The sequence below is a fragment of the Dendrobates tinctorius genome, unplaced genomic scaffold, assembly GCF_039654945.1.
Source record: "Dendrobates tinctorius isolate UK_male_01 unplaced genomic scaffold, ASM3965494v1 ptg000254l, whole genome shotgun sequence".
Classification (NCBI taxonomy): domain Eukaryota; kingdom Metazoa; phylum Chordata; class Amphibia; order Anura; family Dendrobatidae; genus Dendrobates; species Dendrobates tinctorius.
In genome coordinates, this window is record NW_027361921.1 from 10,128,952 (window position 1) to 10,154,530 (window position 25,579).

General features: G+C 44.9%; 1 protein-coding gene across 3 annotated transcripts in view; it reads left to right on the forward strand.

Moving 5' to 3' along the window:
* The window catches only part of PGAP1 (post-GPI attachment to proteins inositol deacylase 1), a 794,782-nt gene that overhangs the window by 385,823 nt on the left and 383,380 nt on the right, over positions 1–25,579 (forward strand). For all 3 annotated transcript variants that reach the window (XM_073558145.1, XM_073558147.1, XM_073558146.1), the window contains one exon: positions 13,608–13,685. In XM_073558145.1, coding sequence (XP_073414246.1) covers positions 13,608–13,685 — 78 coding nt within the window. The remainder of the gene's footprint in view (positions 1–13,607; positions 13,686–25,579) is intronic.

The following is a 25,579-nucleotide window of genomic DNA, read 5'->3' on the forward strand; positions in this document are numbered from 1 at the left end:
GCACTGGCAGTCCACTACTCTACAGATACAGACAGCCTACAAGCGACACAAGAGGATCCAGTCATTTTGCGACAAGCAGGAACTTCAAGAATGTGAGTATTCTAACCTAATGTCTGCCTGTCCTTTTTTAAATTTATTATGTATAGGAGTACACACCGGACCGGGGTGAACTGGCCCAAGCAGAGCGTGAAGTGAGTATCGTCCTGCCCTACATTTTGGGTAAGTATTCGCTGCTGCATGTACACATGTGGCAAATTAATTTTAGTTCTTTTTCAGACCTCATCAGACATGGTTTCGGAGGGCGAACAGCAGGAGCAGCCAGTCCAAGTGCCGGCGGGGAGACTGCCTGTTAGTGTATAGACTGACTGTGAATGTCCTTTATTTTATTTTTTTTTCCCCCTGCCTTTTTTTCTGTCCTGTTTTCATCTTCAATCTTTCTTCTTTTCTGTATCTTTTTCTATCTTTTTAATTTTAATTTATCTTTTTTTCTAGGCTCCACAACGGGACGAAGAAATTGCCCTGGACAACGACGCCCTGATCAACTTGGTCCAGGAGCGAGTCCCGTTGTGGGACAGCCGTGATACGCAGCACGCGGACTTGGTGATGACCCGGCGGCTCTGGAATGAGGTGGCCGCAGCGCTGATGGATGGCTGGGACAATGCCTCTCCCCGAGTCTGCAAGGATTTTTGTAAGTATTTCAATGCTCTGTGATGCCGCAGTGACTCTTGGCCATGATCACACAGGTGTGTGGGATGGTAGAGATATTCTAGCATCATACACATTTGTATTATTACGGCCAATAGTGCATTGTCTATTGTATTGCTGTGTGCTGCCGCAGTGACTCTTTGCCGTGATGACACAGGTGTGTGGGATGCTAGAGACATTCTAGCATCATACACATTTGTGTTTACATGGCCAACAGTGCATTGTCTATTGTATTGCTGTGTGATGCTGCAGTGACTCTTTGCCGTGAACACACAAGTGTGTGTGATGCTAGTGATTTGCCCATCAGTGCACTGTCTAATTTTTTTTATTTCTTTTTTCCACAGTGAACAAAGACAGAACCTGTTGGCGCTCGATGAAGGACTGCTTCAAATGAGATGTTCGTCAGGAGGGCCAAGGTCACAGTGGTGCTGCGGCAAGGACCAGAACAAAATACCGATACCATCAGGTGTTGGCATTCCTAAGACCGGTCCTTGCCACCAGAGTATAAGTACTTTTTCTCTTTCCCCCATGACGGCACCACGGAGAGAGAGGGGTCCGCCCTCAGGGACAGGAAACCTACAGATGAGAAAGGCGGTACCTCTCTCCCACATCAGTTGGTTTCCTGTCCCTGACTGGGAACCTACAGCACATACCTGCAGTCGACGTGGGATGCCGGGGACCGAACTAGTCCAGTAATAGGCAGCGGGGCTCCCTGCCTCGGCTGGGTCGAGGCCTTGTGCTGGTTTCCCCCGAAGCACCACCACCGGGGTCGGCGGGCCTTGAGGGTGAGTGGGGAGAGGCAGTGAAGATTGGAGCAAGTCTGCCAATCCCAGGAAAAGAAAAAAAAGAAAAAGGGGATGCTGCCTCCTACGAGTAGTGGCAGTGGTCACTAAAGGAGGGCCACCCGCCGAGCGCCGGGCCTGGAGCAACCTGTGAGGGGTGGCGTTGGCCACCGGGAGCCACAAGGTACAGGGCCACGGAGCGGTGGAGGGTGGCAGCGGCCACCGGGAGCCGCGGGAGACAGGGCCTCTACAGGCAGGTGCAGAACGCTGGCAGAGCGCGCGCGCGCAAGCACATCGCCATTGAAGATGGGGGCGCAGCGCATGGCTGGGAAATCCGCAGTGCGCATGCGCGAGTGGCCACTTCCGGCGGGGGTGCAGGGACCGCTGGGTAGAAGGCGGCGCCGAGTTAAAAAAGGAAAAAAAAAAAAAGCGTTCATATTTAAAACCCCACTAAAAGGGAAAGGAGCGATCACAGTGAGCGAAAAGCAGAAAGAGAAGGAGACGCAACGGCGGTCCCCGAAGCAGGGGCCGCGGCAAACGCAGGAACAGCGCCAGCGTTTACAGCGCCAGTGCAACTCTTCCCAGTAGCGCAGCAGCAGCGGTCACGCAGGATTGCGGCACAGCCAAAGCTCCAACATGGCAGCACAGCCAGAAGTGGAATCAGCGGTGGAAATAATCCCTACGCCCGAGACGGTATCTCTCGTTTCACAAGGAGGGTGAGTGATCTCTGTGAATGCCCGCTCACTAATGTGCGATTATTATTTTTTTCTGTTTCAGGGGCGTAAATGCACAGCCAAATCCAAGCTCATGGTATTTGCTATATGCACGGAGGAGCTACCCCCTACGTGGGAGAAAAAGCTCTGTGCGGCGTGTATAGAGCAAACAATACAGGAGGAATCCCCGAGGTTTGCTTTAGATCTCAAAACACTAATAAGAACCCAGGTCGAAGACGCCCTTAAGGGCTTTAGAACCTCAACGAAAAAACGTAGGTCCAGGCATAGATCGCCAGAGTCCAGTGTTAGTGAGTCAAGAAGCGAACTATCTGACTCAAGTAACTCATCATCCTCCCAGTCCTCTTTATCATCCCCAGAAGGGGGACGTAGCTGCTTCCCCATTGAAGAAACGGACACCCTGGTAAAAGCGATGAGGACAACTATGGGGCTGGTAGATGAGCGCCCTAAGAAAACAGCCCAAGATCTGATGTTCGGTGGGCTGGAACAAGAAAAACAGAGGGCTTTTCCGATCGATGAGAAAATCCACTCCCTAATTAAACGAGAGTGGAAAAAGCCAGACAAAAAAGTCCTCCTAACACCCAAGAGGAAATACCCCTTTGACGACCCGGCCTGCTCCCTATGGAGTAAAGCACCTAAATTAGACTTAGCTGTTGCAAAAGCGTCTAAAAAAAATTGCCCTGCCCTTCGAAGACATGGGCACCCTGAAGGACCCAATGGACAAAAAAGCAGAAACTTTTTTGAAAAATGCGTGGGAGGCGGCAGCAGGGGGGCTAAAGCCAGCCATAGCAGCCACGTGCACGGCACACGCCCTAATGGTCTGGCTGGATAACTTAGATTCACAAATAAGCGAAAAAATCCCGAGAGAAACAATGCAAAGATCAGTTTTTGTAATGAAGGGCGCAGCAGCCTTCCTGGCGGATGCGTCAGTAGACTCGACCAGGCTGGCAGCCAGGACAGCCGCCTTCTCGAATGCCGCAAGACGCGCCTTATGGCTGAAATGCTGGCCGGGAGACTTACAGGCAAAAACCAAATTGTGCGCAATCCCGTGCGAGGGGAAATTTTTATTTGGCCCAACGCTAGACGACATCCTGGACATGGCAGGGGACAAGAAAAAATCCTTTCTCGGGTTCCCTAGTCAGGCATACAAATGGCCTTTTCGGAACAGAAGGTTCATGTGACAAAAGCCCCCGAAAGGGAGGATAGGAGAAATAAAAATAAGGGCTTTATGTTTAATAAACCCCCCCGACAACAAAAAGCCATAATGAAGGTACTTCCCGGGTCGGGGGAAGATTATCCTACTTTCTCCAGGCCTGGGAAAAAATATCCGCTAGTTCATGGATACTAAGTATAATAAAGGAAGGTCTAAGGCTAAAATTCAATACCCTCCCAAACAATTCTTTTGTGATAACGCCCCAAAGGGACATCACACGAGCAGCTGGCTCTGCAAGAAGAAATCACGAATCTAAGGGAGAAGGACTTATTACAAGGAGTCCCCTACCAGGACAGAGGCAAAGGCTTCTACTCCCCTCTCTTCCTTCACAGAAAGCCAGACGGATCGTACAGGGCGATCATAAATCTTAAAAGACTGAACCAGTTCCTGGAAATTCAGCACTTCAAAATGGAGACAATAAAATCTTGTGTAAAAATGCTTCCCCCATCTTGCTTCATGGCTGTATTAGACTTGAGAGACGCATATTACCATGTACCTATTCACAGAGACCACAGGAAATACCTCAGGGTGGCGGTGGCGATCCAGGGGGAGATAAAACATTATCAGTTCAGAGCCCTCCCCTTCGGACTAGCTATTGCTCCAAGGGTATTTACAAAGATAATGTCAGAAGTAATGGCCCACATAAGAGAGCAAAACATCTTGATAGTCCCATACCTGGACGATCTCTTAGTAGTAGGCGTGACCTTTCACCACTGCAAACAGCAATTGGACATGGTCATGAGACCTCTACTGAGTCTAGGATGGATGCTGAATTTGCCCAAATCCAGATTTGTACCAAGTCAGGTGCAGGAGTACTTGGGGATAATACTGGACTCAACCGAACAAAAATGTTATCTTCCGCAGACGAAGATTCAAAAGATGACACTAATGGTGTCACAAATGATATCTTCCCCGGTCACTACCCTGAGAAAAGCAATGTCTCTATTAGGGTCAATGACAGCCTGCATGCCAGCAGTACAGTGGGCACAAAGCCATACGCGAGACTTACAGTGCGAAATATTAGACGCAGATGTTTCCCTACACGGCAATTTAGACAGGCAATTGGACATCTCACCAAACACAATACGTTCCTTAACATGGTGGCCAACCCAGCCAATCTAACCAAGGTGGTTCCCTGGACGTTACCAGCGACAAAGATCCTAACTACAGATGCAAGCCCCTGGGGGTGGGGTGCTCATCTGAGCAACCAGGTGGCGCAAGGGCCCTGGACTCAGGGAAGAGAGTCAGCTTCCTCAAATATGAAGGAGTTGCTGGCAGTAAAGCTAGCTCTCGTTCATTTTCTGGATTCACTTCGCTTCCAACATACAAGGGTCTTTTCAGACAACCAGGTAGTGGTAGCATATCTAAACCACCAGGGGGGCACCAGATCTCGAGCGCTGATGGAGGTAACAAAATCCATCTTTCACCTAGCAGAACACAATCTAGAATCCCTGACAGCCTTTCACATAAAAGGTTCGGAAAACCGAACAGCAGACTTCTTAAGCAGAACACGCTTAAAACAGGGGGAGTGGGAACTAAGTCAGTCAGTCTTCAGCCAAATAGTGAAACTCTGGGGTCAGCCAGAAATAGACTTATTTGCGAACAGTTATAACCGGAAGTTGGAAACCTTCTGCTTGTTCGATCCCCGGGGGGCCCAGTAGCTCTAGACGCCTTCACGATCCCCTGGGATTATCATCTGGCTTACGCCTTTCCTCCAATATCTCTCATCCCCTTAGTTCTGAGGAAAATATGGGGGGACAAGGCGACGGTAGTGGTAATAGCGCCTTTCTGGCCACGGAGAATATGGTTCCCCTGGCTGAGAAGAATGTCCGTAACAGATCCCTGGGTTCTACCAGAAACTCCAGACCTCCTACACTGGTCCCTGGGATATCACCCCCATATAAAAAACTTACACTTGACAGCTTGGCTTTTGAGAGGGAACTCCTAAGTAACAAGAGCTTCTCGTCAAACTTGGTATACACGCTACTACAAAGCAGAAAGCCAGTAACCACTAAAGCGTATGGGAAAGTTTGGAAAAAATTCATGTCAGTATCAGGCTCTGACCCAACGGGGGAAATCCCAATAGACAAAATTCTGGAATTCCTACAGAAGGGGTTGGAAAAGGGGTTAGCTACCAGCACCTTAAAAGTACAGGTGGCGGCCTTGGGAGCTTTGTATAACCATGACCTAGCCAAAAGTAGGTGGGTTATGAGATTTATTAGAGCCTCAAGTAGATCCAGTAAATCTCCCTTCAAACCCCTAGCGGAGGTTTCCTTAAAAATGTCCCTTAAGACCTCCCTCCTCGTAGCCTTAACTTCTACCCCCGCATTAGTGATATGCAAGCTTTGTCTGCCCACCCACCCTTCATGCAAGTACTGGATGATAGGGTGATCCTTAGAACCGACCCAGCATATCTCCCCAAGGTAGCGTCACAGTTTCATAGGACCCAGGAAATCTCCCTACCCTCCTTCTGTCCCAGTCCCAAGAACAAAGCAGAAGAGGTATTACACACTTTAGATGTAAAAAGGTGCCTGGTCCAATACTTGACAACCACGAGGGGGTTTAGGAAGGATAGGGCTCTGTTTGTATGCTTTCAGGGTCCGCGGAAGGGTCAAAAAGCATCGAAGGCCACGCTGGCGGGGTGGCCATCCCAGAGGATATAAGGGCCCATTCAACCGGGGCAGTGGCGTCATCCTGGGCGGAGAAAGCCGGCGCTTCAATAGACCAGATATGTAGAGCTGCCACTTGGTCTTCCCCCTCTACATTTTTCAAACATTACCGTCTAGACTTGACCTCCTCTTCAGATCTCACCTTTGGGAAAAGGGTTCTGGAGGCGGTGGTCCCTCCCTAGATGTACAATCTTTGTAATTCTCTCCGTGGTGCCGTCATGGGGGAAAGAGAAAATCATCATTACTTACCGATAACTGTATTTCTCTGATCCCATGACGGCACGCGTACATCCCCTCCCTTTTCACATACAGGTGTGCACATTAGAGTGAGTTAGTTAGCTTTAGTACTTAGCCACACTGTGCCTCTATTAAGCTTAATTTGATTAATTTTGGATTTTTTAGAACCATTTGAGTTGCAGCTGAAAGTTCTGTGTAATGCTCTGTAAAACCAACTGATGTGGGAGAGAGGTACCGCCTTTTTCATCTGTAGGTTTCCTGTCTCTGAGGGCAGATCCCTCTCTCTCCGTGGTGCCGTCATGGGATCAGAGAAATACCGTTATCAGGAAGTAACTATGATTTTTGTATTGTATTGTAGTTTACTCTGTGCTTTTCTTTTTCACAGGAGTTGGCGCTTGTAAATGCATGATAGTAATTTTTTTATTTTATTTTCACAGCACCTGAATCAACACCCTGCAACCAGTCTCTGGAGCGGTCCTTCATCGAACTACCTTGAACCCGTCCCAGCCATCCGACAGCCAGGAAGCATCTTGCAGGTCGGGAACACAGACAGTTGGAGACCAGGAACCTGGTATATCAGGTCTTCCCCTGTTCCAGATCTCTTCCACTGGTTTTGCGGGCACTGCCCGCCAGCGGCCGAGGGCCTCGGGGAGGAATGTCATGCCCGAGTTCCTTCACTTGAGCTTGGTCTTTCAGTATTTCATCAAGGCGCTGTCAGACAGATTGGAAAGCGGTTTTAACAACATGGACCACTGCTTCCAGTCTGTCGAGAGTCGCCTTGACCATCTGGAAGTCGACCTCAACAGACCAGCGCACCATTTTTTCATCAAAATTGAACGGGCCATGGCGGAACACCTTAGTCCTGATCTCCAGCTGACTGTGCTGTAGGCCTGCAACACTGCTTTCTTGCAGGCTATGCAGCAGTCAGTATGTGCAGCAGTCAGTGGAGTCATTTCCAACTGTGCCACCACTGACTCGCTTCACCTCACTACCGACTTCTGTTGCATACCACTTCACGGCCACCTGCATTCCAAGCCAAGCCGGACACCACTACACCACCCCAAGGCCGAGTGCTGCTGGACACTGCACCGCCACCACCATGGCAGGCGCTGCTCCTGTCTGGGCCACCACGCTTTCTTGGAGCACCGCCACCACTCCTCCAGCCTGGATCAGCACTGCTGCCACCACTCCTCCAACCTGGACCAGCACTACAGCCACCACTCCTCCTGCAAGGACCAGCACTGGCACCGCCACCACCGAGCAGCAGCAACAGCATCATCAGCAGCAGCAAATTCAGCAGCAGCAAATGGGGGACCCCCATTCCATATTTGCTCCCACGCAGCAAAGGTCACCCAGCTCCAGGTGGACCAGGCAGGACACACAAGTACACAGGAGACACAAAAAGTGGAAAACTTTGGCCGTCCCTCCCCCCTAACCTCACACTGTCTCAACCTGCCTTGAGTTCCATCCCTGAGCTCCTTCCCCCCCCAACTTTTGTCGCTCCTTCCCCTAGAACCCCTTCCTCCCCTTCCAGACGTTCCTCGTCTCTCCACAGCCCCAAATTTCCACCATCTTCCCCCTAATGTCGTTCCCAATAAAACCTGTTATATTTTTTTTTTTTTTTTAATAAACGTCAAGACGTCGTTTCCCCTAATACTGTTTGTTTAATGTTTTTTTCGCTGCCTACACACACTGCGCAATACACTTTGTGTTTTTGCCACCACATAGCTCCATTGATGACACATGTTTCTTGTGTCATTCCTGGAGATATGTGTAGTCAAAAGCACAAATATATGACTTGTATTTTCACCACCAGTGAATCACCATCAGTTTGCTAATATTGCACAGACTGAATAGAGGATGGTGTTGAGTGCAAGGCATATCTATTGTTACCTTTCCAGGTATCATAAAGAGTGAATTGAGGATGGTGTTTTTAAAGAGTGATTTGAGGATGATGTTTTTTTACCATCATCATTTCACTCTTTGTGACACAAGGCCAGGGGATTCTAGATATACCTTGTAATTAACCACATCCTCTATTCAGTGTGTGGTGAATAAACTGAAGAGATGATGGAGAAAATACACGTCGTATGTACAATACCCTGGCCTCGTCTCATAACTATGTAGCACACCTGGGCCCGTGAATACATATATGATTTAACCTGCAGCCGTCACTTTAGAGTGCATTATCTATTGCACGCAGACTGGAGCGATGCTGGAGTTTAACTCATATGTGTATTCACCTGCCCCAGGTTTGATAACTTTACCATGACACCAGGCCTAGGGATTGTAGAAGTTGTATAAACTTTATCATCTCTCCAGTCTGCGTTCATACTGAAGCCACAGTGGAGATCCTATATTAATATTTATTCTCACATGGTCAGGTGTCATAAAGAGTGAAGGATGCTATTGCATCCCAAAATCACTATTTATAACATCAGGCCATGTGATACAAATATGTTTTATCTCCACCGTCGCTGCACATTGAACACAAACTGTAGAGATGATAGAGGTCATACAACTTGTGTGTATGTAGTCACCTGGTCAGGAGTCCTAGTAAAGTCATGATGCACAAAACACAGCATCATGAATTCACTGGTACACCTGGGCAGGTGATTATTGTATTGGAGTGTATAAAAACAGAGTGCACTTGGTACAGGTATCAAAACAGGTTTTTTATTAACATACACACAAGAAAACAATTTTACACCATTTGATCTTGCCGTTCCACATGTCCTACATCTGAGATAAAGTAGGCCGCAAATTGGTCCCTTATTTGGCCAACTTCAACTGATGACCTGAGAGGGTGCTGAGTGAATTCAGGCAATGGGTTTGCAGCTGGTTCATCGAGTTCAAAGTTAGGGTGCTCTTTAGTCATAACAAAATTATGAAGAACCACAAACACCTTCACGACCTCATCCACTGTTTCCAGTTTAAGATTAATCGCTGTGCCGAGAAAACGCCATCTGGAGACAAGAATACCAAAGGCACACTCTACAGCAGGGTTCCCCAACTCCAGTCCTCAAGGCCCACCAACAGATCATGTTTTCAGGATTTCCTTAGTATTGCTCAGGTAATAATTGCTTCACGTGTGCAATACAAAGGAAATCCTGAAAACATGATCTGTTGGTGGGCCTTGAGGACTGGAGTTGGGGAACCCTGCTCTACAGTTCTTCGGGCCCTGGTCAGTCTGTAATAAAAAATAATTTTCATGTGGTCCAAGTCCCGGCTGCAGTAGGGTTTCAGCAGGTTTTGGCACATTTGAAAGGCCTCATCCCCAACCATTACAAATGGCTGTGGGGAAGAGGCCGTGGCATGGGGAAATTGAAATGGTTGCCATACAACCTCCGGCCCATGTCTGAGTTCTTAAAAGCCTGGGAGTCATTCCCACGGCCAAATGCCCCAATGTCCACTGCAACAAACAGATTCTGCATCCGCAATGGCCATAAGTGCTGTAGAAAAGTACTTTTTGTAGTTATAGTACTCCGATCCACTTCTTTTGGGTTTGATTATCTGGATGTGTTTCCCATCCACTGCTCCCAAACAGTTGGGGAAATTGCAGACTGTCTATAATAATCTTTATAATCTTTATTTTTATATAGCGCTAACATATTCCGCAGCGCTTTACAGTTTGCACACATTATCATCACTGTCCCCGATGGGGCTCACAATCTAAATCAGTATGTCTTTGGAATGTGGGAGGAAACCGGAGTACCCGGAGGAAACCCATGTTCAGCTATTTCAATCCACTTTTCCGCGGTGGACAGATTCTGAACAGAGAACGTCCCACAAAGCCCGGGAAGGGGTCCACAACTATTCCCAACAAGGTGGATATTCCAATCCAGTACTGGAAGTGGAGTGAAGATAGGGTCACTCCAGTAGCCAGGAATCTGCCAAACAGAGAGAGAACAAAAATTAATATTTATGTCTAGGGTTTTTTAAAACACTAAAATAAAAAAATGAGTACATGGCATAACAATAATTCTGCAGGCTTTTGTTTACTACATGGCAGAACAATAATTCTGCAAGCTTTGGAATAGTACATGGCAGAACAAAGAAAATTATGCAGGCATTGCTTTGTAAATATTATGTACCGTAATGTGACCAGGAGCCGTTCCTCAGAAGGAATTGCACGACGGAGCTGTGTGTCCTGTCTCCGGGTGGCTTCTTGAACACCAGAAAGAAAATCCATAAAGCTTTCTTGGGACATCCGGGTATAGTCACTACATTTCGCCGGGTTTCCCTGGAGCTCGCTGTAGAGGGTGTGGTACACTCCACGGCTCTCCGGGAGTTCAATAATCTGATGTTTCCACAAACCCCACCGCTGCAGTCTTCGCTGTCTCTCTCTCTTGCTTTGTTGCTGGCAAGCAAATGCAAAAGCCAGCGCGATGTCCAGATCCAAGTTGAAGCGAAAACTCTTCCAGCGCAGATCCATGTTCACAAAGTAAAAAGCAACAAAATCTGAAGAATTCAGCTGTAAACAGGGTCTATATATAGAATTCCCATGACACACGCCCACTGCTGTCCCATTGGTGGAGTCTGTTTCAAGAATTTTTCAAGGATTTTCCTCCTGTGAAATGTGACACCTAGACAATGCATGCGCATAATAAACGCAAACGCATGCAAAAACGCATGAAAACGCATACAAAAGCTGCGTTTTTTTGTTATGCACACGCTGATGCGTCAAAAAATTGCAGCGTTTACAAGCGTTTTTGCATGTGTTTTATGTGCGCACGAAACGCTGCGCAAATGTGAAAGTAGCCTAAAGGCCCCGTCACACATAGCAATCTCGCTAGCGAGATCGCTGCTGGGTCACAACTTTTGTGACACAACAGCGATCTCACCAACTAGATCGCTGTGTGTGACAGCGATCAGCGACCGGCCCCCCTGCCGGTATCGCTGATCGCTGCAAGAAACCTCTGGACATTTTTTTGGTCGCTGATCTCCCTCTGGCCAGCACGCATCGCTGTGTGTGACAGGCGGGAGACCAGCGATCAGCTGTACTAGGATGTAAAAATAATAAAAAAAAAAATATATATTGTTATTTTCACCTTCTAACGTCCCACGCAGCATTCCCGCCTCTCTCCATGCTTCGGTCCCAGTAATCCTTTGCAAGAATGACCGCGAGACTTCGCGATCCCGCGAGAACAGACGTCATCGCGGTCATTCTCGCAAAGCATTACTGGGACCGGAGCGTGGAGAGAGGCGGGACGCCGGAAGGTGAGAATAACAATATTTTTTATTTTAATTCTATTTTTTACATGGATCCATGGCATCAGCGCTAACGAACACAGCGATGCCACGCGCTCGGCATCGCTGTGCTGATCGCTGGTGAAGCTGTCTGTGTGACAGGTCACCAGCGATCACATAGCGACTTACCAGCGATCCTGACACGTTGATATCGTTGTCGGGATTGCTGGTAAGTTGCTATGTGTGACTCCAGCTTAAGGGACCTTTTTTAAACACTTAGAAAGCCATTGCAGGTGTTTTCTGTTAATTATTCTAATTTACTGAGATAATGACTTTTGGGTTTTCATTGGCTGTAATAATTGCAGTGTGTCCAAAAACATGCGTTAATCACAAAATCTCTATACTAGTTTTTATTTCCATGCATTTGTAACATTGCACACCATTTTCTAATTCAAAACATGAAGAGAAATATATATAATTTTTAACTACTCTACAGAAAGTAACAAAAAATTGGACTTTTCATAAAAAATAAGTGTCTGCATTTGTCTTTACAAACTCACAATATGTATTTTTTGTGGATTCAGCATTCCTGTGAATCAGTAACCTAGTATTTAGTTGTATACCCACAGGTTTTTAGAATTGCTTCATATCTATGTTGCATAGAGTCAACCAACTTCTGGCACCTGTCAACGGTTATTCCAGCCCAGGATACTTGGACTCCATCCCACAATTTTGTGACATTTGTTGGCTTTGCCTCAGAAACTGCATTTTTACTGTCACCCCACAAGTGTCCTATCGGATATAGAGATTGAGCTGGCCACTCCATAACCTCAATTTTGTTGCAGTGGAGCCAAGATTTTGCTCATTTACTAGTGTGTTTAGGGTTGTTGTCTTGTTGAAACACCCATTTCTAGGGCTTATCTTCTTCAGCGTAAGGCAGCATGACCTTTTAAAGTATTTTAATACTATATATGCAAACTGGTCCTTGATCCCTGGTGTGCAGTAAATAGGTCCGTCACCGAAGTAAGAGAAACATGCCCCTATCATGATGCTTGCACCATGCTTCACTGTCTTCAGAGGGTAGTGGCTTGAATGCAGAGTTTGGGAGGTCGACTGACGAACTGTCTGCGGCCCTTGAACCCAAAAAGAACAATTTTACTTTAATCAGTCCACAAAATCTTTCTCCATTTCTCTTTAGGGCAGTTTGGCAAATTGTATCCGCTTCAGTACATGTCATTATTTAACAGTGGGACTTCGCATGGAATTCTTGCTAAGAGATTAGCATCACACAAGCATCTTCTGTCACAGGTTACTTGAGACTATCTTTGATCCTCCTGGAGCCGATCATTGACTGCACCTTTGCCATTCTGGCTATTCTTCCATCCATTTGAATAGTAGTCTTCGGTTTTCATCCACGTCTCTCTGGTTTGGATTTCCATTTTGAAGCATTAGAGATCATATCAGCAGAACAGCCTATCATTGTCTGCACTTTATAAGTTTTACCCTCTCCAATCAGCTTTTTAATCAAGGAACGCTGTACTTCTGAACAGTGTCTCCAACAACCCATATTTCTCATGGTTTCAAGTAGAAATGCATGTACAACACGTCCTGGCTTCACCCTTAAACAAGGGCCACCTGATTCACACCTATTTCTTCACAGAATGATCGACCTAACTAGCTGAACTCCACACTGCTATTATTTTGATCACCCCCCCGTTTCAATTAATTATTCTAATACACAGACTCCAAAATGTGTAGATCATGAATGCTGAGTCTGTTGGTTGTCTTAGAATCTACTGCAAGAACTGGTAAATTGTTTGACACGTGGTAATATAATTTATACCAAAAATAGTGATTACGGTAATCTGGTTAGTCATATTGTACTGCTGTTATTCTGAACACTACTGTACACAGTCAGTACATAATGTAATAAAAACCCATCAGTATTTATTTGCTTGTGATGAAAACATTCAAAAAATGCTCATATTCTTAATTATTGAATTAAAAAAGCTATATTGGTTATGGAAAAGCTATTGTATGAAATAAGTAATTGTATTTTATTTCATTTTTATTTATATAGGTTGTAACCTTACAGCTTGAAGATTTCTTGGATGCTTCCCATTTTGTGCTTTATCTGCCGGAAACAAATAACAGCAAGGTATTTTAAGTTTCTATTATGCTCTTTTATTAATGTATTAAGTCTTTCCTGACATGGCTATTTTTTTTCCTCCTCTTCTTACAAGAGCCATAACTTTATTGATATGAGGACTTATTTTTTTGCAGGGCGAGTTTAGGTTTTGTATTTGGTATTTCAAAGTGCGGAGGAATAGTGAAAAAGTAGAATTCTGCAATTGTTATATTTTTATAGTGTTTAATATACTGCAAGAGTGATTCAGCTTATGATTCTCCATGACTGCACGAATTCGGAGATACTAAACATGCATAGTTTATATAAAAAAAAGCAGAAATTTTGAAAAAAAAAAAAATTCACTATTGTCACCATCTTCTGAGACCTGTAACATATCTCATTTTCAGTCAATAGAGCTGTGTGAATGGTTGTTTTTTGCATCCTGAGCGAACGTTTTTATTAGTACCAATTTTGCAGTAAGTACAATGTTTTGATTGCTTCTTATTCCATTTTTTTTGCAGCAACCAAAACCCCTCATAATTCTGGTGTTTCTATTTTTTTCACATTACACCATTTACCAGATGGCTTAATTACTGTATTTTGCGGACTATAAGAGGCATCGGACTATAAGACTCACCCAAAAGTTTGGGAAGGAAAATGGGGAAAACTTTTCTTTTAATTAAAATGATGATGGGTCCTATAGTCCAATGTTATGGTAGTTTATCAGGGATGGTGGTGACTGCTGCAGTGGAGCAGGGTCGCTGCTGCGGAGCAGGGTTGCTGCTGCAGGTGGCTGGCAGCGGTAGGAGTGTGGCGATTCTGCGGGTCCCGGGCTGGTAGGAGGGGGGTGTTTATTTTTATAAATATATATATATATATATATATATATATATATATATATACTAGCTGAAGAGCCCGGCGCTGCCCGGGCATAGTAACTAACTGTGGTTAGTTATAGCAAATTATAATTATCCTCCATCTCATAGTCCCGTGCCCATATACCCATCATACAGTTGTGGCCAAAAGTATTGACACCTCTGCAATTCTGTCAGATAATACTCAGTTTCTTCCTGAAAATGATTGCAAACACAAATTCTTTGGTATTATCTTCATTTAATTTGTCTTAAATGAAAAAACACAAAAAGAATTGTCCTAAAGCCAAATTGGATATAATTACACACCAAACATAAACAAGAGGGTGGACAAAAGTATTGGCACTGTTCGAAAAATCATGTGATGCTTCTCTAATTTGTGTAATTAACAGCACCTGTAACTTACCTGGGGAACCTAACAGGTGTTGGCAATAACTAAATCACACTTGCAGCCAGTTGACATGGATTAAAGTTGACTCAACCTCTGTCCTGTGTGTGTACCACATTGAGCATGGAGAAAAGAAAGAAGACCAAAGAACTGTCTGCAGTCCGAGGGTACAACAGTGTCAACCCGTACTATCCGTCGGCGTCTGAATGAAAAGGGACTGTATGGTAGGAGACCCAGGAAGACCCCACTTCTTACCCCGAGACAAAAAAGCCAGGCTGGAGTTTGCCAAAACTTACCTGAAAAAGCCTAAAACGTTTTGGAAGAATGTTCTCTGGTCAGATGAGACAAAAGTAGAGCTTTTTGGGCAAAGGCATCAACATAGAGTTTACAGGAGAAAAAAAGAGGCATTCAAAGAAAAGAACACGGTCCCTACAGTCAAACATGGCGGAGGTTCCCTGATGTTTTGGGGTTGCTGTGCTGCCTCTGGCACTGGACTGCTTGACCGTGTGCATGGCATTATGAAGTCTGAAGACTACCAACAAATATTGCAGAATAATGTAGGGCCCAGTGTGAGAAAGCTGGGTCTCCCTCAGAGGTCATGGGTCTTCCAGCAGGACAATGACCCAAAACACACTTCAAAAAGCACTAGAAAATGGTTTGAGAGAAAGCACTTCTAAGGTGGCCAGCAATGAGTCCAGACCTGAATCCCATAGAACACCTGTGGAGAGATCTAAAAATGGCAGTTTGGAGAAGGCACCCTTCGAATATCAGGGACCTGGAGCAGTTTGCCAAAGAACAATGGTCTAAAATTCCAGCAGAGCATTGTAAGAAACTCATTGATGGTTACCGGAAGCGGTTGGTCGCAGTTATTTTGGCTAAAGGTTGTGCAACCTATTATTCGGCTGAGGGTGCCAATACTTTTGTCTGGCCCATTTTTGGAGTTTTGTGTGAAATGATCAATTTTTTGCTTCATTCTCTTTTGTGTTTTTTTCATTTAAGACAAATTAAATGAAGATAAATACCAAAGAATTTGTGTTTGCAATCATTTTCAGGAAGAAACTGAGTATTATCTGATAGAATTGCAGGGGTGTCAATACTTTTGGACACAACTGTATGGGGCTTATTATTCTAGGGAGCATCTTATGGGGCCATTATTAACCTTTGTGCAGCATTATATGGGGTGTATTTTGTATGGAGCATCTTATGGGGCCATCATGAACTGTATGGAGCATTATATGGGGCTCCTGATTCAATATGTATATTCAAAAACATTTAACCTACTGATGTCTCAATTAATTTTACTTTTATTGGTATCTATTTTTATTTTTTACATTTACCAGTAGCTGCTGCATTTTCCACCCTAGGCTTATACTCGACACAATAAGTTTTCCCAGTTTTAAATGGCAAAATTAGGGGGGTCAGCTTATACTCGGGTCGGCTTATACTCGAGTATATACAGTAGTGTATCTTGCAGTAGTACACCTTCCTCCTAAATGTATAAGGAGAGGTGTTCTTGTCTACGCCAATGTTATTTCATCTTACCTTAGCTATTATTGATATTAACATATGCCTAATGATATAATGTACCATCTATTATGCGCCTATTATATATACCTAATGATATCATGTACCATCCCTTTTGCGCTTTAATTTTGATTGACATGATCGTCCGGTATTATACAAGGATGGCTTTTAATTATATGTGACATTTGGTTATTATGGATATTGTTACTCATTGAATGTTGGCGTCCATGTTCTTCTTTTTCTGCCTATGCACAGTGGTTTGTTCCATATATTACTGTGCTAGATATTTAAGAATATGGTTACCATTTTTATGTTATGCGCAGAGTGATTTCTAATGGATGCTATATGTTTACAGCGGTGGTCCTTTTTTTTTTTGTCCCCTGCTTAGGGGCAGTATGAATATCGATATCAACATGGATGCTTTTGTATCATCTACCAGTAATAACGTACGCTATGCAATTAGGACTAGCGGCGGTCATTCTTTCCTGTCATGTGCAATTTAAGTATCTAAGTTACCATGGATGCTTTGTAATCATGAGTAGCGGCAGCCATCTTTTTCCTGTCATGCGCAGTACGACTTGTTGTTACTAGGAACGCTGTGTATCTGTGAGTAGTGGCGGCCATTTTCTTCCGGTCATGCGCATTGTGATTCGTTATGTTACTATGGGCGCTGTATATCTACGAGTAGCGGCGGCCATGTTTTAACTGTCATGCGCAGTATGTGTGTCATTATGTTACCAGGGACGCTTTGTATTTATGAGCGGTGACGATTACTTCTTGTTTGTCACGCACTATTAGGGCCTGGTCTCCTGTTTTCACACATACTGCAGCGATTCACAGCTTATAATGATATGGCTTTGATTAAATGACGTATGAGATAGAATAGGATGAGAAGTTCAACATGGTGACTGTTAAACACACCCTTCCGCTTTGATTGGCCAGTTTTGCTATATCCGATGTGCGATTGGTTGAGTTTGGGTATATATACTTACCTGTCTCCTATAGGCGCCACCCCCTGACAAAGGCTAAGGGCCGAAACACTTGTTGGGGAGGGCGGCTGTCCAGACCAGGTGCAGTGTAGCTTGTAAGTTATACCTTAAACTTACCATACTCTTTGATGTCTAACGCTGTTTTCAGAAATTTTCCTGGTCCATGACATAAACTATGCATATACTGACACCTATTGGTGCTATTGGGTATTATTCCCAATATTCATGTGGTATATCTATGCAGTGACACATATGGTGTTCACTATTTTTGCACTAATATTGCACTTTAATACCTATATATTTTTTGCACTTTATATACGTTTTCTTACTTGTATAATTATGATGTACACCTATAGGGAATTGATATACAATTTTTACTAATTTGTATGCACCTTACTTATGAACATATATTATTATTTTGGTTTTTAATTTTTTTTTCACTGTTGAGATACATATATTTGTTAGCACCATTTACTGCAATAATATGCCCTTATGAAATGGATAGTACTGCCCTCTTATGTATATTTTTATATTATAAAACCCTGATGCTTTGCTACTTTTAAAATACCTCAAGTACCTTTATTTATAAAATAATAAAGTATATATATTTTACATTCAGGACTTATGGTCAATGTGTTCTTGTGTGTTGTGCTGTGTTCAGTGATTTGACTGTCCTAACAATTATAATTATATAGTCTGTGGGGTTATCAGCTGTAGATACCACTGGGTCTGCATATATCACTGTGTGATTGGGGCGGCACGGTGGCTCAGTGGTTAGTGGTAATCCCACCAAGGACAACATCTGCAAGGAGTTTGTATGTTCTCCCCGTGTTTGCGTGGGTTTCCTCCGGGTACCCCGGTTTCCTCCCACGTTCTAAAGACATACTAATAGGGAATTTAGATTGTGAGCCCCATTGGGGACAGTGATGATAATGTGTGTGCAAACTGTAAAGCGCTGCGGAATATGTTAGCGCTATATAAAAATAAAGATTATTTATTATTATTGCTGCTGCTGGTTTTCCCGTTTTCCTTTATGTGTGGTGTCCTATAAAGGTGACTATGTAAGACAGATCTCTTTAATGCATGTAACAAGTTGATTAGGAGCATATAACTGGTCTGTAGGCGACAGAATGGGTTGGTACAGTGGATACGGAAAGTATTCAGACCCCTTTAAATTTTTCACACTGTTTCATTGCAGCCAATTGGTAAATTTAAAAAAGTTCTTTTTTTTTTTCTCTCATTCATGTACACTCTGCACCCCATCTTGACTGACAAAAAAATGAAGTTTAGAAATTTCACAAAAGAAAAACTGAAATACCACATGGTCATAAGTATTCAGACCCTTTGCTCAGACACTCATATTTAATATATGCTGTCCATTTTCTTGTGATCCTCCTTGAGATGGTTCTACTCCTTCATTGGAGTCCAACTGTGTTTAATTAAACTGATAGGACTTGATTTGTAAAGCCGCACGCCTGCCTATATAAGACCTCACCGCTAACAGTGCATGTCATACCAAATGAGAATCATGAGGTCAAAGGAACTGGCCAAGAAGCTCAGAGACCGAATCGTGGCAAGGAACAGATCTGGCCAAGGTTACAAAAGAATTTCTGCAGTATTCAAGGTTCCTAAGAGCACAGTGGCCTCCATAATCCTTTAATGGAAGATGTTTGGGACCACCCGAAGTCTCCTTAGACCTGGTCATCCAGCCAAACTGAGCAATCGTGGGAGAAGAGCCTTGCTGAGAGAGGTAAAAAAATAACCCGAAGATCACTGTGGCTGAGCTCCACAGATGCAGTAGGGAGAGGGGAGAAAGTTCCACAAAGTCAAATATCACTGCAGCCCTCCACCGGTCGGGTCTTTATGGCAGAGTGATCGACGGAAGCCTCTCCTCAGTGCAAGACATATGAAAGCCAGAATAGAGTTTGCTGAAAAAACTCATGAAGGACTCTCAGACTATGTGAAGTAAGATTCTCTGGTCTGATGAGACGAAAATAGAAGTTTTTGGTGATAATTCTAAGCAGTATGTGTGGAAAAAAACAGGCAGTGCTCATCACCTGCCCGATATAATCCCAACAGTGAAACATCGTGGTGGCTGCATCATGCTATGGGAGTGTTTTTCAGCTGCAGGGACAGGACGACTGGTTGCAATTGAAGGAAACGTGAATGCAGTCAAGTACAGAGATATCCTGGATGAAAACCTCTTCCAGAGTGTTCTGGACCTCATACACGGCAGAAGGTTCACCTTCCAACAAGACAATGACCCTAAGCACACAGCTAAAATAACAAATGAGTGGCTTCAGAGCAACACTGTGACCATTCTTGACTGGCTCAGCCAGAGCCCTGACCTAAACCCAATTGAGCATCTCTGGAAAGACCTGAAAATGGCTGTCCACCAAAGTTCACCATCCAACCTGACGGAACTGGAGAGGATCTGCAAGGAAGAATGGCAGAGGATCCCCAAATCCATGTGTGAAAAACTTGCTGCATCATTCCCAAGAAGACTCATGGATGTGCTAGCTCAAAAGGGTGCTTCTACTCAATACTGAGCAAAGTTTCTGAATACCTATGACCATGTGATATTTCAGTTTTTCTTTTTTAATAAATTTGCTAAAATTTCTACATTTCTTTTTTTTCAGTCAAGATGGATTGCAGAGTAGAGTGTACATTAATGAGAGAAAAAATGAATTTTTTTGAATTTACCAAATGGCTGCAATGAAACAGAGTGAAAAATTTAAAGGGGTCTGAATACTTTCCATAACCACTGTATATCGGTTTTTTTAATGTTTTGGTGCTTTTACACAATTAAAACTATTTTATAGAAAAATAATAATTTTTACTCTTCGCCACGACAGCACCCACTGGAGGTATCGGATCCCCCCATTTGGAACAGGAAACCCTACAGGAAAGATAAAAGGGGCGGTCCGCCTTTCCTCCTCAGTTTTGGTTTCCTGTTCCAAATGGGGCAGGATCCTGCAGGATCTTACCTGGGCCATGCATCCGCCTGTGCGGTCTCTTCGGGAACGGCAGGGGCTGCGGTCCGGAAGCAGTGTCGGGGGAGACTCCGTTTGACGGCTCCCCCCTCGTCTGGTGGCATAGTGGTAATGGCCGGGTCCGGGGAGGGCCGCCCGGTCTTACCAGGGAGCGGGCCGGTCTGGCATCCGGGGGATCCCCCCCCCCCATCGGTGGGGATATAGCGTGGATGGTGAGGCCATGAGCGCGCGAGCCGCGCGTGTCAGTAGCGGTGGCGCGGGAGCGGGCCGGCGCCCGACGCTCCTATACCCCGGAAGTAATGGTTGAACTTCCGGGGTAAGATGGCGATGACGCGGCGCATGCGCCCTGTGACAGGGCGACTTCCGGGGGTACGATAAGTGTATAGATAAAACAGCGCTGCAATGTTGGAACCATGTCGTCCCCCGCAGAGTCGCAGACCCCAGCAGGGGATTCAGCTGGGGGCAACTCCACCAGGGACCGCAGCGCCAGGATAGAGACTGCCCGCAGGAGCGAGGCAGCAGAAACCCGATCCAAACCGTCTCAGCCATCCGAACCGGTATTAAGCTTCACTGGGTGAGTGTGCAAAGTATATGCTCTACCTATTAAGCTAACCTCCTCTCCTCCCCCCCCCCCTCCCCCCTCTCTTTACCTTTGACCTCCCACTTCAGTCAAAGAAAAAAGGAAAAACAAAACATAAAGAATGCGCATTATGTTCAGAGCCTCTCCCTGACTCCTACCCCAAAAATCTCTGCAAACAATGCATTAAAGAGACCAGGCAGGGGTCGACGATATCTTCTAAGGATATCCGAGCCATAATTAGGGAGGAAATACAAGCCATCAACCGCGCCAGCACTCCCGCAGAGTCCAGTCATAGAAAACAGGTCATTGTTCAGAGTCAGAGGAAGAACAGGAGTTAAACTCAGGCTCCGCATCCACGTCCTCATCATCATCCTCGGAGGTGGAAGGACGCGCTTGTTTTCCACTGGACAGCGTAGATAACCTGGTAAAAGCGGTTAGAAATACTATGGGGTGTGAAGAGGAAAGGGGAGCCCAGACCGCGCAGGACATTATGTTTGCGGGATTGGCAGAGAAAAAGAGGAGATCATTTCCAGTGATACCGGCAATTAAAGATCTCATCAAAAGGGAGTGGGAAAAACACGACCAGAGGGGTTTTCTCCCATCCGCTTCAAAACGGAAGTACCCGTTCACTGATGAAGATCTATTAAAATGGACTAAAATACCAAAGGTGGACGCTGTCATATCCTCCACTTCCAAACAAACCTCCATCCCGGTCGAGGACGCAGGATTGTTAGCAGACCCATTGGACCGAAAGGCTGAATCTTCGCTCAAAAGGTCCTGGGAATCCACCACCGGGGTATTCAAACCCGCAATAGCCAGCACATGTACTGCTAGGTCAATGCTGATATGGCTAGATCAATTAGACCAGCAGATTGAGCAAAGAGTGTCAAGGGAGAAACTGCGTGCAGCCATCCCGTTGATAAGAGGGGCAGCTGCCTTTATGGCAGACGCTTCAGCGGACACCCTAAGACTGGCAGCAAGGTCGGCAGCCCTGGTGAATAACGCCAGACGCGCGCTGTGGATAAAGAGCTGGAAAGGGGATGCACAGTCAAAATCCAAAATTAGTGCAACCCCATGCGAGGGTGAGTTCCTCTTCGGAAAAGCCTTAGACGAAATTCTCGCCAAGGCAAAAGAAAGGAAAAAGGCCTTCAGTGATTCTCCCATTCCGTTTTATAGGAAAACCTTTAAGAGACGGCCATTCGGGAGAAGAAGACAATCGGACAGAACGAATAGATGGGCCACGAAAGACGAAAAGCAGAAGGGTACTATCTTCAGAGGGCCAACATATAGGAGAGATAAAAATTAAAAGTTTAGACCCACCAGTTGGGGGTAGATTAAAAATTTTTTTTACCAAGTGGGAACAAATTACGTTAAACCCATGGATTTTAAACATAATTAAGGAAGGAATAAAGATTGAATTCCTTCGGATCCCCTATGAGTTCTTTGTTATAACTCGCCTTAATTCCTCACTTCAGCAAAAGGCTCTCGAAGACGAGATTCGAGTCCTGCTAGCTAAAAAAGTTTTAGTTGACGTCCCTGAGGAACAACAGGGTAGAGGCTTTTACTCTCCCCTGTTTTTGGTGGCTAAACCAGACGGTACATTTAGAACCATTATTAATTTAAAGAAGCTAAATTCATTTATAAAAAATTATAAGTTCAAAATGGAATCAATTAGATCCACTATAAAGCTTCTTTTCCCAAATTGCGTAATGGCAGGGATTGATTTAAAAGATGCTTATTATCATCTCCCTATACACAACAGATTCCAGAAATACCTAAGAGTCGCAGTGGAAGTCGAGGGAAGGATTCATCATTTCCAATACGCGGCAATGCCCTTCGGGCTTTCCACGGCACCAAGAATATTTACCAAGGTGATGGCAGAAGTGATGGCCTACCTTCGCCAAAAGGACACACTAATTGTGCCATATCTAGACGACTTCCTAGTAATTGGGAATTCAGTCAAACAATGTACTGAACGCGTGACTGACGCAATCTCCTCTTTTCAGAGCCTTGGCTGGATCATCAATATCCAAAAGTCCAGACTCGATCCGCAATCTCTCCAGACATTTCTAGGATTTCAACTAGATTCCTTGACCCAGAGATGTCTACTACCCCAGGTAAAAATCATCCTCACAAAACAAAAAATACAAGCAGCTATAGATAAACCACGTGTATCCTTAAGAGGAGCAATGTCACTATTAGGATCACTAAATTCTTGCACCCCGGCAGTCCGGTGGGCCCAGTACCATGTCCGTACGCTACAACACCAGATCCTCCAGGAGGATAAGCGACATAGTGGTCATTTACAGAGCAAAATAACCCTGTCACAAGAAGTCTTGACTTCCCTAGAGTGGTGGTTAGACGATGACCATTTATGTTCAGGAGTTCCATGGGTTATAGTTCCATCCTGTATCGTAACCACCGATGCCAGTCCCCAGGGCTGGGGAGCCCACATGGAGAATGGGTTTTATCAGGGAAGGTGGAGTAAAGAGGAATGTGATTACTCATCTAATTTAAAAGAACTGACTGCAGTGTTCTATGCTCTATACAACTTCCTTCCGCAGCTCCAACAGAAGCATGTAAGGATCCTGTCGGACAATACCACCACAGTGGCATATATAAACAGACAAGGAGGAACTCGATCGGAGACTCTGATGTCTTCAGCGGCAAGAATTTTAAACTTAGCAGAAAACTATTTTTTGTCCCTCTCGGCCCTTCATATCAGAGGCGAGAGCAATCAAAAGGCAGACTTCCTAAGCCGTCACACTCTACGACAAGGAGAGTGGTGCCTCAATCGGAAGGTCTTCAGGGACATAGTAGACGCATGGGGACAACCCGAGGTGGATCTTTTCGCCACAAGGGAGAACAGGCAGATAAAAACATTTGCCTCCCTATCTCCGTCAGATCACCCAAACATACTGGACGCCTTTCTAGTTCCATGGAATTTCAACCTAGCGTATGCGTTCCCTCCATTGATCCTCCTACCTCAAGTAATTCGGAAGATCAGAGACGACAAAGCAAGAATAATCTTAATAGCACCGTTCTGGCCAAAAAGACCGTGGTTTTCGTGGCTGCAGATTATGTCAATAACAGATCCTTGGATCCTTCCGACTGCCAATCTACTCTCCCAAGGCCCCTTTTTCCACCCTCAAGTGCTCAGCTTGCACTTGACGGCGTGGAATTTGAGAGGCAGTTATTGAGGACAAGAGGATTCTCGGAGTCCTTAATTACTACACTACTACAAAGTAGAAAACAGTCCACAACCCAAATTTACACTAGAATATGGAAAAAATTTCTTCAATTCCATACAGTACCTCATACAGCAGAAGTTCCGATAATCCCAATCTTGGAATTTCTGCAGAAGGGAAAAGACTTAGGCTTAGCAGTAAATACACTGAGAGTACAAATATCGGCATTAGGAGCACTATATGGCCATAATATAGCAGGCAACAAGTGGATAACTCGTTTTATTACAGCATGTGAACGAATAGCTCCAATCCACATACCCTCCGTCCCTACATGGGATCTAAATCTGGTCTTAGACGCCCTAACGGTAGACCCCTTTGAGCCGATCGACACAATACCCTTCAAATACTTAGCACTTAAAATGGCCCTCTTAGTATCACTAACCTCAGCTAGAAGAGTGAGTGATATCCAAGCCTTGTCAATAGATCCACCTTTTTTCCAAGAATACCAAGACAGATTAGTATTAAAACCAGACCCTGCCTACCTGCCAAAAGTGGCAACAAAATACCATAGATCTCAGGAGATACTCCTCCCAACCTTCTATAAAAATCCCTCTACTCCGGAAGAGCAGAAGTTCCATACTCTGGACGTCAAAAGAACTGTCCTAAAATGTATTGAGAGATCCAACAGTTGGAGGCAGAGCAGGGCCCTATTTGTTTCATTTCAGGGCTGTAAGAAGGGGTATGGAGTCACGAAGAGCACCATTTCCCGGTGGATCAGAGAGGCCATTCGTTTAGCCTACTCCGCAAAAAACGAAGATCCTCCAGGGAACATCAGGGCGCATTCCACCAGGGCAATGGCAACCTCTTGGGCGGAAAAGGGAGATGTTCCGATTGAAACTATATGTAAGGCGGCAGTTTGGTCATCCCCTTCTACCTTCTATAACCACTACAGACTTGATCTTTCATCAACCTCTGACTTAAGCTTTGGCAGGACTATCCTTGGCACGGTGGTCCCACCCAGGTGATGGTCTCTGGAATCTCTCCAGTGGGTGCTGTCGTGGCGAAGAGTAAAAAGCCGGATTACTTACCGGTAATGCTCTTTTAATGAGTCCACGACAGCACCCGCTCACTTCCCCCCCTAAAGATATCAATAGTTAAAGTATATTAACCAAATAATGGATAAGAAAGATGTTAAAATAAGAGAACATTGCCTAATCCTTGGCGGTCCTTCTGGTACTCTGAAACGTAAAACTGAGGAGGAAAGGCGGACCGCCCCTTTTATCTTTCCTGTAGGGTTTCCTATTCCAAATGGGCGGATCCGATACCTCCAGTGGGTGCTGTCGTGGACTCATTAAAAGAGCATTACCGGTAAGTAATCCGGCTTTTTGCA